The sequence below is a fragment of the Psammomys obesus genome, unplaced genomic scaffold, assembly GCF_907164565.1.
Source record: "Psammomys obesus unplaced genomic scaffold, mPsaObe1.curated_primary_1811, whole genome shotgun sequence".
NCBI classification, from domain to species: domain Eukaryota; kingdom Metazoa; phylum Chordata; class Mammalia; order Rodentia; family Muridae; genus Psammomys; species Psammomys obesus.
The window spans coordinates 21,794,008-21,810,029 of record NW_026585504.1 but is presented as its reverse complement, the minus strand read 5'-3'; the positions used below and the strand labels follow the sequence as shown (position 1 = coordinate 21,810,029).

General features: G+C 40.1%; 1 protein-coding gene across 4 annotated transcripts in view; it reads left to right on the top strand.

Annotated features, from left to right (window-relative positions):
- Positions 1–16,022, top strand: part of Fmn1 (formin 1) — a 343,149-nt gene that overhangs the window by 191,981 nt on the left and 135,146 nt on the right. For all 4 annotated transcript variants that reach the window (XM_055599030.1, XM_055599026.1, XM_055599041.1 and 1 more), the window contains one exon: positions 11,298–11,385. In XM_055599030.1, the coding sequence (XP_055455005.1) occupies positions 11,298–11,385 (88 nt within the window). The remainder of the gene's footprint in view (positions 1–11,297; positions 11,386–16,022) is intronic.

The following is a 16,022-nucleotide window of genomic DNA, read 5'->3' as shown; positions in this document are numbered from 1 at the left end:
TTTCCGACTTTCTCTCTGACCTGCTCAGGCTCCCATACTCATATGCACAACTGTGCCCCCACCTCCCCAATGTTCAGAATTAAAAATAAAATAATATATGTTTAAAAAAGTATCCAGGCTTTGATTGCATGTGTAAAAGGCCATAATTAAATTAATCAATCAGAAGCAAATTACATTAAAAAAATGGAGCTTGCCACTTTTGGAAGTTTAACTTTGGGAGAATCAAATTACTCATTTTTTTCCCTGCATGTTCTCTATTCTCTTGTCCAGTGTAGGCAACCCACATGCCCTTTATTCCATATCCTTGAATAATGCTACCTGTGAGTATGTGATACATTTTGCTTTGAAAGTAAATACCTATCCTCCCATCTACTTAAGTGGACAGGAGACCTGTCCTCCAGATTCTCTGATAACTGAGACTTTATGGGTGACAAAACCTTCATGACTGAGGCTAAGAATATTCAAGCCTGTGATCTAAGCCCAAGAACAAATGATCGGTGGGATCTGGTACAGATTTGGATGTGTCTGGTGTCCATAGACATGTAATTGCAGGATGAATCTTTATGACACTAGCAAAGACAAGGCTCCATGGGAGAAGGAGTCTACGTGGCTCCAAGTTTTGTTGCTGTGACACACTCCTCATTCATCTGAGACTGAGTCTAACTTTTGTGGTCTGTTCAGAATCATCTATTTTTATTTTTATTCTCGGCCTCATCTGCCAAGTGCAGGCAGCAAGCTGGCAATATGTATGGATTTCTGAAGGTGTAAAAGTCTCCCTGGACTCGGCAAGTCTTCTTTCTCAGTCGTCTGTCATGAAATTTCTAGTTGAGTGGTGAGGGTGTGGTTTTTCCAGTGTAGCCATCTGTCTTCTCGTTTTTGTTTTAATTCTTGCTCGGTGAGGCAGCTTTTCATTTTAATCCATATCTGTAAGAAATATCAATTGTGTACACTGGCTCAGGCATAGGTTCTAACCTGGAAAGTGGGCTTGCCTTTTCCCTCTCGGAGCTCCCTAGGCACTGTAATAGTATGCATGTGTGACATGCTCTGATCCTAGCATGTGGCAGGAGTCTGGAAAGGCTCTACCTTAAACTAGGCGTGTCTAATAGGGTTTAACACAACCTGCGAATTTGCCTCTGCACAAGGTCAGCTTGTAGGTCAGTAGAATGTTGCCCAAATCACATTCTCCCCCCAGACTGTAATTATACCTAAGATAAAGGCTCTGTGCTGCCAAGTCCTGCTGACTCCAGATAGAACTGAGATAAACTGAGGGCTTGCTAACATTCCTCAGAAACTGATCCTGCAGGATTTGATATAAAGCAACTCTTGTTAAGAGACATGCACGGTTTCTGAAACTTGGTGTTGGGGAATGTGACCAGCTGTTGTCTGGCTTCCTCAGCCAGCAGCCAGTAAAAGGTGGCTCAAGATGGGAGCATAGGAATTTGAGTCAGGTATGAAGAACACACTTTCATAACAAAAGTCACTTGCTAGTAAGGAGTGAGTTTAAGGATCCCGACAACTCAAGGAAGGTGCAAGAAGGTGAATGGTGGGTGCTGTAAGGGATTTAAAAGCTTAGTTTGTTTAGCTGAAGTAAAGCTCTGACTTATTTGTTTAGAAGAAATGACTAGGAAAACATGTGTCTTGTGTGATACAATCATAAGTAATTTTATTCATGTGTACTGGCTTTAAAAATCCGATATATAACTCCAGAGGTGTAAATTGGACAAAATTTGTAGATTTCTTATTGCTAAAGGTTAAATGATTCTAAATTCTTTAGTTCAACAAAGTGTACATTGGATATGCAAAGTTGTATAAATCCTTGTGTTCTCTAGTAATTTGTAAATGAAGTATCTTTCCCACATGACCTGGCCTAGACCCTGCTTTTCAAGAACCTCTATGGAATGAATTCCAGCTGGGAGCTTAAGGCATGCCTCCTGTGTACTGGATCCATGTGAACATAGAAAAACATTAATGTGAGATTCATCAGATGAAGCTTTAGAATACTAAAGTCATGGGTCCCATCAATGCCCAGCACTGGAAAGTGGTAGGCTGGCCCTGTGTCCTTCTGCGTCATGAGAGCCCTCATTTCCTTTGGGTCCTGAAGCCTCCAGCATGGTAGCCATGTGAGCCAGACGGCAACAGTGCCTGAGCCTGGGGATCCTGGTATGCAACGCTTATTTCTCTGCTGGCCTCCACAGAGACATTTTCAGAAGGTTAGACTTTGGACTTGTATTGCAGGAAAAAAAAAAAAAAAGTAACACTTTGAAAATTGTTTTGGAGTCCCCCCAGAGACTGGTGGAAACAGTTGTCTCATTCAAAATCCTTCTGTAAGTATACAGACGGTCATCAAGAAGCCCACGGGATCCTCTTGTCTCCACCTCCCTAGTGCTGGGATTATAGGCATACATTACTCAGCCTGGCTCTTCACATGGGTGCTAGGCCTTTGAACGCCGGTTGGCATACTTGCAGAACAAGCACTTTGTTAATCAAGCTATCTCCCCAATACACATACACATGTGTGTACAACCCTTCCATCCTTGCAGCAGACATGGCAATTTGTATGCTGTAAGAGCTGCTGCTCTGGACACACTGCCTGTCCAACGCTCGATTAAGGACTACAGATAGAATGCTGGTTTTCAGACTTGTGTCAGACTTGTTGTCTTCAAACTTGTTCTACCCGGTCCTGACGCTGACCACAGCTGACCAGTGAACCACAAAGGTTCAGCCTGCAGCTGAAGGGAAGAGCCACCAATGCCATCACCCTAAGCCTTCGACTTTCTAGGTTATTATATGGCTATTTTAGGGTAACCATACACATACGCGTATTTAGGTGTAGACTGTGGTCAAACCCCCATTACTGGTGCCACTAGTTGGATAGTAAAATAAAAAGAGAGTATTTTCTCTCTTTCTATTTTTAAATAGTTTGAATTTCTTCAATGTCAAAAGGGGCTGGGGAGATGACTTGGGTAGAGGAGGACCTGAGTTCAAATCTTACATAAAAAGCCAGGCATGGCAGTGTGTGCCTGTAACCCTAGCATTGAGGGATGGAGACCAGTGGATGCGGCGAGCAAGAAGGCTGGTCGTCCTGTTCGTGAGAGAAGACCCTGTATTAGAACAATAAGGTGAAAAGTGATAGTGGGAGGTACCCAGTGTTCTCCTCTGGCACCTGTCCACCTCCGTACAAGCATCATACACCACACAGTGCACACATCACCTACCCCTAAACAACGTTTGTTTCTGTTATTAAAAGTTCAAGTCCACAAAAGGGAAAGAGAAAAGCAACCACAGCACAGATACAGCTGTGAACACTGATCTGTTTCTTCAGTCTTTAGCTCTACCTCTGGCAAGCTGGAGTCTTTAGCATACGAGTTTTCAGAGCTTTAACCCTGCTCTGCTTGAGACTGTGCTGTGATTAAGATTGGCCAAGACCCGAGAAGCATACAAGATAAACCTGAACATAGAACATCTCCCCTTTTCTCCCATCCAGCCTTCACATTTCCATTACCTCCTTACTCCTAACACTTGCGCCTTGCAGCCTGCATGGCCAGTCTAACTAAATTTGAAATGATCAAAATATGCATGGCAGTTTCTTTTGTTTTCTTTAGAAGTTTAAGGGGTGTGTGTGTGTGTGTGTGTGTGTGTATGTATGTGTGTGTGTGTGTGTGTGGTCTGTTGGTTTTGTTTCCATTTAGTAATTTGGCATAACTGCAGTTATGGAAGAAATTTTAAAATACATATTCCTTCTCCCCTTTTTCCTTTCTCCCTCTATATTTCAAATTGTAGTTCATTTGATACTGTCTTCCAACTATGAGGGAGAAACCAGGTTCCTTGCAATATGGCCCTAGTCAACTTACCAACATAGTGGTTTGTGCTTTCACTGAAGCCATGTGAGCCACCAGAGGTCAGACAACATGCCTGCTGCATACCAGCCACTTTTAGCTGCCCTCTTCTTTTCTTGTGTGTATCTACCTCTCAGAACCATGTCATGATGGTGAGATGGCAAATAGAAAGCTCCATTTCCTCTTTGTCCCATGTACACACCAGTCTCCTTTATGAAAAGTCCAGAAATCAGTTAAATGCCTCGCCCATGTCCTGTCCCCTAAAGAATATCACATTAAAGGTGCTAGGAAAATGTATAGCATTTTCACACTGGAATCAGCCCTCCCTGCTCACTGCATAGTGATCTACAGAAAACTCTCAGGCTCTTTGGGAGGGGAAACGGAAAAGATGGTCATTTGTGTGAATTCTACTCAGGAGGCTCCTGAAAGACCATTTTCTGTTTTGTCTGAAGATGACAAGTTGGAGGAGGCTGTGAGCAAAAGTGACTTTACTAACTAGTGTGTATTTGCCATTTATTTTTCTCTTTTCTCAAAGCAGAGTAGGTTGAAGTAAACCCCGAACTCTTGGATTCTCCCTTGGGAGGTAAAAGTTGGAGCATGCAACCAGTGTTCTGGCATTTTGGAGGGCTGCCCACGGACTGGTTTTTGTCTTCTTGGCTTAAGAGTGCTGACAAGACCCAGCATACGCTCCATGAGTAGGGACTATGGGGAACATGGAAGAGCTGGCTGGGTGGCTTGCCATTTCTCTAGAGGACCTGCAGTATACAGGCAGAGGCCAACACAGCTTAGTGGCTTCTCCCCTGGGTTATAGAAGAGGAAAGAATGGAGGTTACATACAGTGTTCTATTTTTTTTTTTCAACTAATTTCTTTCTTACTCAAGTTCATTTTGTTCATAGAACCTGACGAGAACAAAAATGAATTGGGAATATTTTAATGTCTCTAGATGGTGCTCCAGAGAGCAGAGGAAGCAGAGGGTGGAAGAGCCATTAAGACCTCTTTTATCAGGAACTTGGGAGTTCATATGTCTGCAGAGTGCTCATCTGTGGGCCTAAGAATTCTTAGTCACCTTGGTTTATTGGCTCCTGGGAGTTCATATATCTGCAGAGCGCTCATCTGTGCACCTAAGAATTCTTAGTCACCTTGGTTTATTGGCAGGAGACTTTCCCTATGAAACTAATCTGCAAAGTTAAAGGCGGGGGGGGAATGACTTTTTTTTTTTTTCATAAATATTCTAACACAAAGTAACAAGGCACCCAGAGAAGCACAGAAGTAAGGACCAAGCAAAGGTCCAAAACAAATACCTGAAATGAATTTGTTGCAAACACACATGATGTACTTGACAAGTAATTCTAAATAAATGTGACAGTGATATTCGGGGAGCTGGAGAAAATGATACAGCAACAGGATGAGAGATCAGCAGAAGCAGAAATCACTTGAAATGAGCAAATAGAAACTGATGTAGTAAAATCAAATCGCTGAGTTGAAAACACTACTACAAAGCTTCAGCAACTTTCTAATCCACAAAGAAGAGGTAGTCAGAAAACTCAGAGCTAAAGAAATTACCTAGTCAATGGAGCAAAAGAGAAAGCATCAAAAATAGTGAAAAAAGTCTAAAAGATACATGTTGTCACCAAGCAGACCAATCAGCATAGATTGGGAGAGGATAGGGGAGGAGGAACAGAACACATTTGGACTGAAAGAAAATGGACTGAATCTAGGGATGGAAATGGGCTTCCTGTGTCTGGACATCCAAAGGAATCAAGTGAGGAGAACCCAATAGGCTACAGAAAGATATACTGCAATCAGAATTTCAGAAGGTAAAGGCAGAGAGATAATTATGAACACAAGAAGACAAAGCCACTTCTTACATTAAAAGCCTTATCACCGTAACTGTCAGTGAATTTTTTCAGCCATGACTTCTAGGCCTGTTCCAAATACTATAAAGAAAATTCCAGCCAACTGTAATATATGCAAGCGAACTCTCCCTCGGGTGTGATGGAAAGTGAGCAAAGGTGAGCAGCCCCTACAGAAACTCTTCACCACTTAGTAATGATCTTTATACAAAACAAGGCAGGTGTGTATTCTGTAAGCTGAAACAGTGGGGTGGGGGAGGGGCCTTGGGCACTACACAGACACACACAGACATATGAGTGCAAAGCTCACCAATGAAGCAAATATCCAAACAAATATATGACAGTGGCTGTGAGTAAATAATTTTTAACCATGCCACAGGGCTTTAAAGAATGGTATAAAAAGCTTAACCACTATGCATTCTTGATTGCACAATTAGACATATGTATTTTGTGACACCAGCAGCAAAGTACAAGGGAATGAAGAAGTAAAAGAGTAGACGCCTCATATGTGACTTTTCAGCTTAAAATAGACCGTTTCAGGTATAAGGCATTTAAAGTAAATTCTGTGATAACCATACAGGGTTTTATCAAAAAGCTCATCAAAGAAAATAAGAAGGGAACAAGTCTAAAGAGAATACCTGAAAAGAAGAGCAACAAGGTACACAACACTAGAGAAACGAACAAGCTGACAGCAGTAAGTCTCTATCAATACAGACTTTGAATATAAACGGATGTGTTTTTTTCCAATCAGAACACAGAGCTGCTGACAGATTCAACAAAATAGAAAGCTGGCCAGTATGCTTTCCACAAGAGATTCACTTCAGACATAGGAACACAAAGGGTATAAAAATGAGAAAGTATAGAAAAAAACGAGAGTTGCTTTTTGAAAAGACCAGTAAAACTGAAAAATCTGTAGCTAAGAAAAACAGAAGCCAAATGCTCATGTAAAAATATGACTCTAAAATGGACTTTTAGTCAAAAACTGTCACAAAAGACAAAGATAGATAGTACGTAATGATAAAATAGCCAACCCACCAAAAAAATATCATACTTATAACTATGCTCACACCCAACATCAGCACCACCTATATAAAACAAACTGACAGCACTTTAATTCTAGAAGATCCAGGAAGGAAAGCTTGAATGGCAGGTAATGCTCTGGGCCCCTACATGTGGATCAACAGGCTGGCGTGAGCTGCAACCAGCTCCTTCATCTCTCCTGTAATTGTCTAGCATTGTTTGCCTCTTGTTCACGTAAGTTGGACTATGATAGCTGTATCTGTACTGAAGGTAAGCAGATGCATTTCTTGTCATTATACCCTGAGCAAGAATATCTAACAAAGATCTACATATAACTTTAATTGTATTGGCGGTATAAGTAATTACTAAGCATACAGTGAAATGCCAGGACATCAGTAGGTTTGCATATCTGTGGTGGCCCTGGTGCCCGTCCTCTGAGGACGCCCAGGGGTGACACTGCAGTGCATTCCACTGACAGGAATGGAGCACACATTCTTCTCAGTTAGAATGCTGTCCAGGGTTGAGAGAATTTTAGGTCACCAAACAAGTCTCAACAAATTTAAGATGTTGAAAACATGTAGCTTTTGTGACTGCAATGAAATGAAACTAGCAATAGCAGAAGGAAAACTGGAAAAATCAGGAATAAGTTGTAAGGTAAACCACATACTTCTGAACAACTAGTGAGTTAAAGAAGAAACCCAAAGGAAAGTAGAAAGATTGCTAGAGACGAACAGAACTACAGCACAACATTCAGAACTTTACATGATACCAAAAATGGCAATAATGATTGCAAAAACAGATTGATGATAGGTCTGAACAAGTGCATTGAGAAATATCCTGGGCTGAAGAGATGGCTCAGCCATTAAAGGCTATGCTCACAACCATAAATATAAGAGAAATATCCTAACAACATAACTTCACACGTTGTATAACTAGAACAAACTAATCCCAGAGTAAACAGAAGGGTGAAACAATAAACATTTGAATGTGAGTATATAACAAAAGGATTGGAAACATGCTAAAAGTAGATATTAAAACTGCTTTTTCCATGATAAACAAAATTGATAACTCTTTAAATGGAAAGAGAGAAAACAAAAGAGAGGAGACTCAAATATGTGAAATCAAGAACAAAAGCATGGATTTTATAATTGATGCCACAGAAATAACAAATATAAGACACCAATATGATACTTAGGTAAGTATTTCCATATTTGATATGCCAAAAATGTGAATAATTTGGATGAGATGGATCAATTCCTAGAAACCTGTGACCCACTCAAGACAGTATCATGAAGAAATGGAAAATCTGAACAGCTATAACCTGGAAGAAAATTGAGCTAGAACTCCAGATCTCCTAGAAGAGAAAACTCAAAGACCTTTAATGGACAAGTCTACCAAACCTCGAGGAAAACTCCAGGCTGTTGCTTCACAGACTCTTCAAAAATCTGAAACTGGAACACTTGCAGATTTTCTTTATAAAGTGAGAATTACTCTAATACCAAAGACTCTGCAAGAAATGAAAAGCACAGACCTTGGCTAATGAATACCTCCAACAACAACAACAACAATAACAAAAAAAAAAAAAAAAAACAACTTGCAAGTCAAATTCAGATAACAGTAGAAGGACCACATGTTGTATTAGTCATTTGGATTTATCCCTGTAATGCTCAAATGGCAGATGCTCTTTCTTCCTATCTCTCTATCTCTATCTCTATCTACCTATCTCTCTCTCTCTCTTTCCCTCCATCCCTCATCTCAATTTGTTTCTGTGTCTGTGTGTGTAATTCAGATACATCAATAAAACAAGGGATAAAAATCACATTTTTATATCAAAAGACAGAGCTGTTGGTTAAAATAAATTGTGTCTGCTATGATATAAATATTGCATGCCCACAACAGGTGTGGTACAAAAAAGTTTATCGTGAGAAGGGTGTGGAAGAGAGGGGAAAAGGATATAGAGAGACAATGGGCAGTGTATGAGAGCAAAGTGGGGAGGGAGACACACAGATAGAGGAACAGGCAAAGAGAAGAGGAAAGGAGAGAGAGCGAGTGGTTGGTCACTGCCTTTATCAGGCTGGTGGTAGGAGATGATGTCAGGTTGCTAAGCAACATAGAGGCAGGATGGTGCGTTGGCCTGTGAAGTAACATTGCACCCTTTTCCTATGATTGAAAAAAAATGGGAAGCTAGGGAGGGGTAGTGAGGCAGGAAGGAGGACATTGGACTGTTTTTCATGCAAGGCAAGTTAAAGTATATAAATGTAGGTTCATTGGAAGCAGCTCATAGCCACCATGGAGGGATGAGGGAGGGAAGGAGAGAGGGAGAGAGAGAGAGAGAGAGAGAGAGAGAGATTGAGAAGCAAGAGCACCAAAATGTCCAGATTATATGGAGAAGGGGAAGCCTCTGTCCTGGAAAGTTCAGAATAAAGGGCAAGGCATACTCACCATTCCCTACAGCAGATAGGGACTGAGGAATGCTGGCAGACCTGGAGCTGTTTGTTCTGTGTCTGGAGCACATCATTGTCAGGCTAAATAAGTTTATTATTTGTCCTATAATTATTTCACATCTGTGAGATCCACTGTCATAATCAAGAAGACACAGACACCTGTTAGATTTTATATTTGCCTTATTTTACTTTGGACTGGGCAGATAATTTCACCTAAGTTATCTCATATCTCCTAGCCCCATCCCATGCCACCTGCCTTAAGCATTCCAAATTGGGTTGCCTCCCATATGTAATCCCAAATACTTGCTTGTATTCTTCATCTGGGCCTTTCCATGCCATTCTTGGAGCCCTTCCTGCTGGCCCATGTGGTTTCTTTTCCATCAGATTCATGGTGGCTTCCTTCCTTCCCCTCTCCTCTTGTCTGTCCTTTTGCAAGAAGACTTCAGTCCCAAGCCCATAAACCTTAGCTCTGCCCACCTCACCTTTGCCCTGCCCAGGTCAGCTTTTTTTTTTTTTTTTCTGTTTTCTTTTTTTTTTAATTAACCAATCAGGAATAATGTCTTAGGCAGGTTTACACAACAAGGATAGGTGTATTTGGGCAGTAGCCATAGGTGTATTTGACTAGTAATTACCATCAAAATTTATAAGCACCAGACCAAACCTCAACATAGAGCATTTGACACAAAGACTAACAGTCCAACACCAAAGGAAGCCAATGCAGGGACTCAAGGCAGAAACCACAAGAGAGGAACTGAAGCAGGGATCACAGAGGAATGATGCTTATTAGCTTTCTCCTATTGGCTTGCTCAGGCTCCTTCCTTATACAAAGTAGTACCACCTGTCCAAGGGTAGCACCTTCCTCAATACACTGGGCCCTCCCACCTCAGTCATTAATCAACAAAATCCTTACACAGTTGCCCACAGGCCAATCTGATGGAGGCATTTTCCATCAGATACAAACTGAGTTTGTATTAAGTGTATACACACACACACACACACACACCTAACTAGTACAACTCATTTCATGGTAAAAAAGACTTACTGAAGTAATTACAGAAGGAAATTACTTGAAACTTTTAAAATCTTGAAGATACAGTCTAACCAATGCTGAGCAACTGAGACCTTTGTCACTGAAATCAGGAGCAAGTCATTGGTGCCCATTTGTACAATTAATGTAGTAGTAGTAGAGGGTCTAGCTATTTCTAGTGAAGAAAATTAATCAATTAATTAACCAATTAAATAATGTATTAATCAGTGTTCTGCTGCCATGAAGGGACACCATGACCACAGCAACTCTTATAAAGGAAAGCACTTAACTGGGACTGACTTAGAGTTTCAGAGATTTATTAGTTCATTAGCTGTCATGACAGAAAGCATGGTAGCATGCAGGCAGACATGGTGCTGGAGAGGCAGCTGAGAGTTCTGCATCTTGATCCACAGGCAGCAGGAAGAGACGGAGACACTGGGCCTTGCTTGAGCATTTGAAACCCCAAAGCCCAACTCCAGTGACATACTTCCTCCAACAGACTACAAGTTCTAATCTCTCTCTAATCTCTCCTCTTAATGATGAAGAATTCACATATTTGAGTGCATGGGGGCCATTCCTGGTCAATGAAGTGGGACTATATTTGCTTGCTTTTACCTAGCAGCCAACAGAATCCATATGTCTTGTTCTCTAGGATCCTTGTGTTTGAAGAAAAGGTAAAAGTAGCCAGGAGTGGTGGCACATTCCTCTAACCTCTGCCCTTAGGAGGCTGAGGCAAGAGGTCATGAGTCCTAGGCCAATTTGTCTGCATGGTGAGGCACAGTCTTTTTAAAAAATTATTTATTTTTTTAATTAATTACTGTTTATTCACTTTGTAGGGAGCTGTAGCCCCCTCCCTTGTCCCCTCCCAAACCTACCCTCCCTCCCTCATGTCTTCCCATGCCCTTCTCCAAGAACACTGATAGGGGAGGTCCTCCTCCCCTTCCCTTTTTACCCTAGCCTATCAGGTCTCATCATGACTGGCTGAATTGTCTTCCTCTGGGTCAGTTTTTCATTAGTGCAATAGTGTATCTAAAAGTCTTAATGTCTTTGATGTTCTTTCTGAAGGACTGCATGATCATTTGAGCTTTTATTTTCTCTTTTTATTGAAAATTACAGATCATCAAGTTATTGGATGGAAAACGATCTCAAACTGTGGGAATCTTGATATCCAGTTTACATTTAGAAATGAAAGATATCCAACAGGGTAAGTCTTGCCCATCGCTTCACTCCAGCTTTTAAATTATCTTAGTTTTTCCATGCATATTAATCATATAAGATTGCACCTTTGTCATGACATTCACACACATGCATGTGAGGTACTTTGACCTTACTTCTCCACTGTTGCCTACATCATCTCTCCAACATTTCCTGCTAATATACTTCTTAATCCATAACAGCCTTCCTTTGAAAGTTTTTGAACATTCTATTGTGAAATTTTTCAGACATGCCCAAAAGTTAGAATGCCACAATGAATTGTTAATTTTGTTTTCTATAAGCAGTGCCTCAGCCCACTAGATTGTTCTGAAAGAGATCTCTCAGTTTGTAATTCATCTTGTAAAAACATTAGTACTATCAGTGAAGGTAAAGGGACTTTTCCAGAATACAACTGTGGCACCATTGTTTTGAAGATGGTTAACCAAATATTTCTGGGTATTATCAGAGATGCAGTTATTATTTACTTGGTTCGCTATGTACTAGTTGACTCAACCTTTCTTTGGCACCTGTTTTCAATGAGGGTTCCAATAGACATCCTACATTGCCATTGACATGTCTCTTATGTTTTCTCTTGATATATAGTTTTTCTGCCCTCCATCTTTGTTTTGAGTTTTAGCTTGGTAATTGATTTGTTAAGGAAACCCACTCAACTTGTCTTACAATTTCCCACATTGAGATTTTTGCCAATGGCATGACCATTCTCACATTCCTCTATCTTCTGTGTTTCCTGTGAAGTGTTAGGTTGATCTAAATTTACACTGGGAAAGGGAGGAGTTTTTTGTTTCTTTTTTTAATAGATGCCAAGCATGCTGTATGTTATATATACAAGACTTCTTCAAAGTTAATTTATTGAATGATTCGTGAGGTTAGTGGGCACTGAGGATTTTTGTCTATGTTTATTACTTTATTAGAAATGTAAAAGGCATTGTTGTATAGATTCCATCATTTTTTATTCATTAGATGAAATATGTCTATAGAGAAAAGCAATTTGATTTTACCATTGTTTCTTACCCCTCCCCCTTTATTAAATTCATAGCATTTCACTTTGTTATCTTTGGCACATTTTTTAAAATTTTTTTAATTTTTTACTATTAATTACACTTTATTTATTTTGTATTCCCCCATAAGCCCCTCCCTCTCACCCTTCCTCCCCCTTCCTCATGCATTTCTTTCCCCAAGTCCACTGATAGGGGAGGTCCTCTTCTCCTTCCTTCTGATCTTAGTCTATCAGATCACCTCAGGAATGGCTGCATTGTCATCTTCTGTGGCCTGGTAAGGTTGTTCCCCACTCAGGGGGAGGTGATCAAAGAGCAGGCCAATCAGATTATGTTAGAGGCAGTCCCTCTTCCCTTTACTATGTAACCCACTTGGACACTAAACTATCATGTGCTACATCTGTGCAGGGGTTCTAGGTTATCTCCATGAATAGTCCTTGGTTGGATTATGAGTCTCTGGGAAGTTCCCTGTGTTCAAGTTTCCTGGTTCTGTTGCTCTCCTTGTGTGGTTCCTGTCCTCTCCAACTCTTACTATTTCCCACTTCTTACATAAGATTCCATTCACTCTGCCCAACAGTTGGCCATAAGTCTCAGCGTCTGCTTTGATAGTCTGCAGGGCAGAGGCTTTTAGAGGCACATTTTTAAATAAAAGCATTTGAAGAGGTTGCTGCATAGACTGGCTAGGAAAAAAAAATGGAGTTGAGAGGAAGGGGGAAAATTCTACCTTGATTTCTATACGTGAAAACTTTGCCTTTCATATTTGTTCCTCAGAAAGGCATATGAATACAAGTAATCTTCAGAACCTGAACTCTAAAAGATGTCTTTCCAAAGAAAACACTTCTTTTTATAAGTTTTAAAATATTTATTTCTTTTTATTTTGTGTGTATGGATGTTTCATATGCACATACCATATGAATGCAGAGGTCATGGAAGCCGAGAGGGCACCCGGTCCTGTGGGACTGGAGTTATAAGCAGTTGTTAGTCATGATATGAGAGTTGGGAACTGAACTCAGGTCCTCTGCAAAAGCAACACATTCTCTTAACTCCTGAGCCATCTCTTCGGACCCATTTTATTATAATTTCTGAAAGAATAAGCTTTACTTTGATTTGCTTCCTAAACGTAGACCCAAACAAATCATGCCTCTTTTAATATTTGTGTCTTGCATTAAAACAGCATTCCCTGTGTTCAGCCATTAACTAAATTTAAGCCCTAACTTGCATGTGTCTCTTACAGCATCTCCTGGGTGGTAATGCCGCATATTGAGAGGGTTTTAGTACAGGTGAACAGAGAGCACCAGCACAGACACTCAGAAGCAGCCCTTCCCAAAGTCATTTCACTCTGCTGCTGCTCTGGAGCAGACTCCTGAAGGCCCTAAAGAACCTTTCTCACACTGCTTTTCATTTCAAAGTGGCTTTGGTAGGAGTTTGAAATTTTTCTACAGTATAAAAAAATGTTTTGAGTTTATTAAAGATAAAACATTTTAAGTAAATGACAGTCATAGAGTATTTAAATAGGCTGATTTTTCTTGTTTGCTTGCCTCTTTTTTTGTTTTTGAGACAGGATTTCTCCTTATAGCCCTGGCTGTCCGGGAACTCTCTTTAGACAAGATTGTCTTCAAACTCAGAGATCTGCCTGCCCCTACCTCCTGAGTGCTGATATTAAAGGCATGTGCTACCACCACCTGGTAATAAGCTGATTAAAAAATATTTTTGGCTTAATAATAGAACCAAATATGTAATGTAAATATTAAACTTCAAAAAAAATGTAATAGTTGGTGGCTGTTTGGAACAGAGGGTTTTGAAATGCCTACTATTGAAATTAGAAGTTTTCATTGGCTATAGAGGCTTCTAGAAGAAAACTTCAGATCAGGATTTTGGTGAGAAAATAACATATAGGGAATAATTATTGAAATGAGAAGATTTATCAACTGTGGTGAAAGAGCTTTGCTCTTAACTTATACTTCTCACACACTTAGTAGATCTCAGAGAGATTTGATTTTATGTAACAATATGGATATGAATTTTCCAGCTTTCAACATCACCCGAAACTTTGTTCAGTTCTTTTTGGGTATCTATCACTGAGTATTTACAGATTGCCTATGGATAAGGGAGTTTGAACCATGTGACATATCACTTACCAACTCAGGGCCATATACTTTTCCATGGCATTACAGTCCCATTGGACTGAATATTCATTGTGAAGTAAACAAGATGTTAGTTTCCTAGACCATTCCAGCTTAATACTCAAGCCAAAAACGTGTGTGTGAGGCAAATATGACCTTTCATTACAGCTTTGAAAGCTCTAATCATTGCATAACAGATTTCTATGACTTGTGTGTATAATTATAGACTTTTGTTTTCCACAAACAATTATAGTCTATACATATGGCTCCTAAAAACTCATCTCTATGGGACTTCTTGATGTAATAATATATACAAGATGGATATAGCAAAATAACCAGAGGTTATGTTATTAAATTATTCCTTTTAGAGTCAGAAACACTGGTTTCTGATGTTATTCTGAATCCAAGCCTTATTGTGAGTGGAGTATGCCTGTGTTGTCCTGTTGAAAGAATACCTCATGCTGATGCCAGCCTGAACCATTAATGTCAATGTGAGGGGACTGAAGCAAGATCTGATCAAAGGAGTCGAACTGACAGCTAGGCAAATCTTTACTGCTGATATGACGGTTAAGAGCATATCCTTCTACCTTCTGGACATGGGGTCATATCTGGCAGGGTGCAAAGACAAACGGTGTTAACTTGTTCTTTTCAGAGTCTTAAAAATAATGTATATAAATCTAAAATCTAATATATAAAAGTTCACATTTATTTCACATAAGCATGTTCTCAACTACAAAACTGAAAAGGCCCAGGCGAGCTACTGTCTTGTTCACCTCATAATGAACCGTCAAGCCAATCTCATGGCTGTAATTCCTTGAGAAGGTTCATGGTCCTGAGCAGGTTAACTGCAGTATCAAATGACTCAAATGACCCTTATCTGTGTGGCAATCTGTCATGCTCGCAGGACATATGCAAAATGAACTGAATAAAATTTGTTATAAGTAAAATAGTGACCATGCCTGTTCATTGTTTCCTCCTTATCCTTGTTTACCCTTGATGTAATGTATACAGTTTTCCAAGTAAGATGTGATGTCTACTTCACTACCTCAACACATGCATGGCAAACACAATAAATATGTTTTGAGTCAGAGATAGGCAATAATAGGTAGATGACAGTATGACTGCAAAGAAACAAGCAGAGACTAATTCTGAGAATTATACCCCTGGTTCTTGGAAAATGTACTCTTCAGCTTACCAGTGAAGGTAAGGACCTGTAGGCAATTTGAAGCACTTCAGGGTTCTAGCTTTCTAAATGTAATGGTGGCTTTTCAATATGTCTTGCTGAGATTACAACTCTATCTGTCTGTCTGTCTGTCTCTCTACCTACCTACCTACCTACCTGCCTACCTGCAGTGCTGAATATCAAATCCCACAACCTTGCACACCCTCAGCATTTGCTCTACCTCTGAGCTACACACCCACCTTGTACCACTTAAGTATCAAGTATGCAAGTAGGTAATCTGATATTTACCAGTTCAGCCTTTAAAAGAGCACATTTGTTTGCTGTG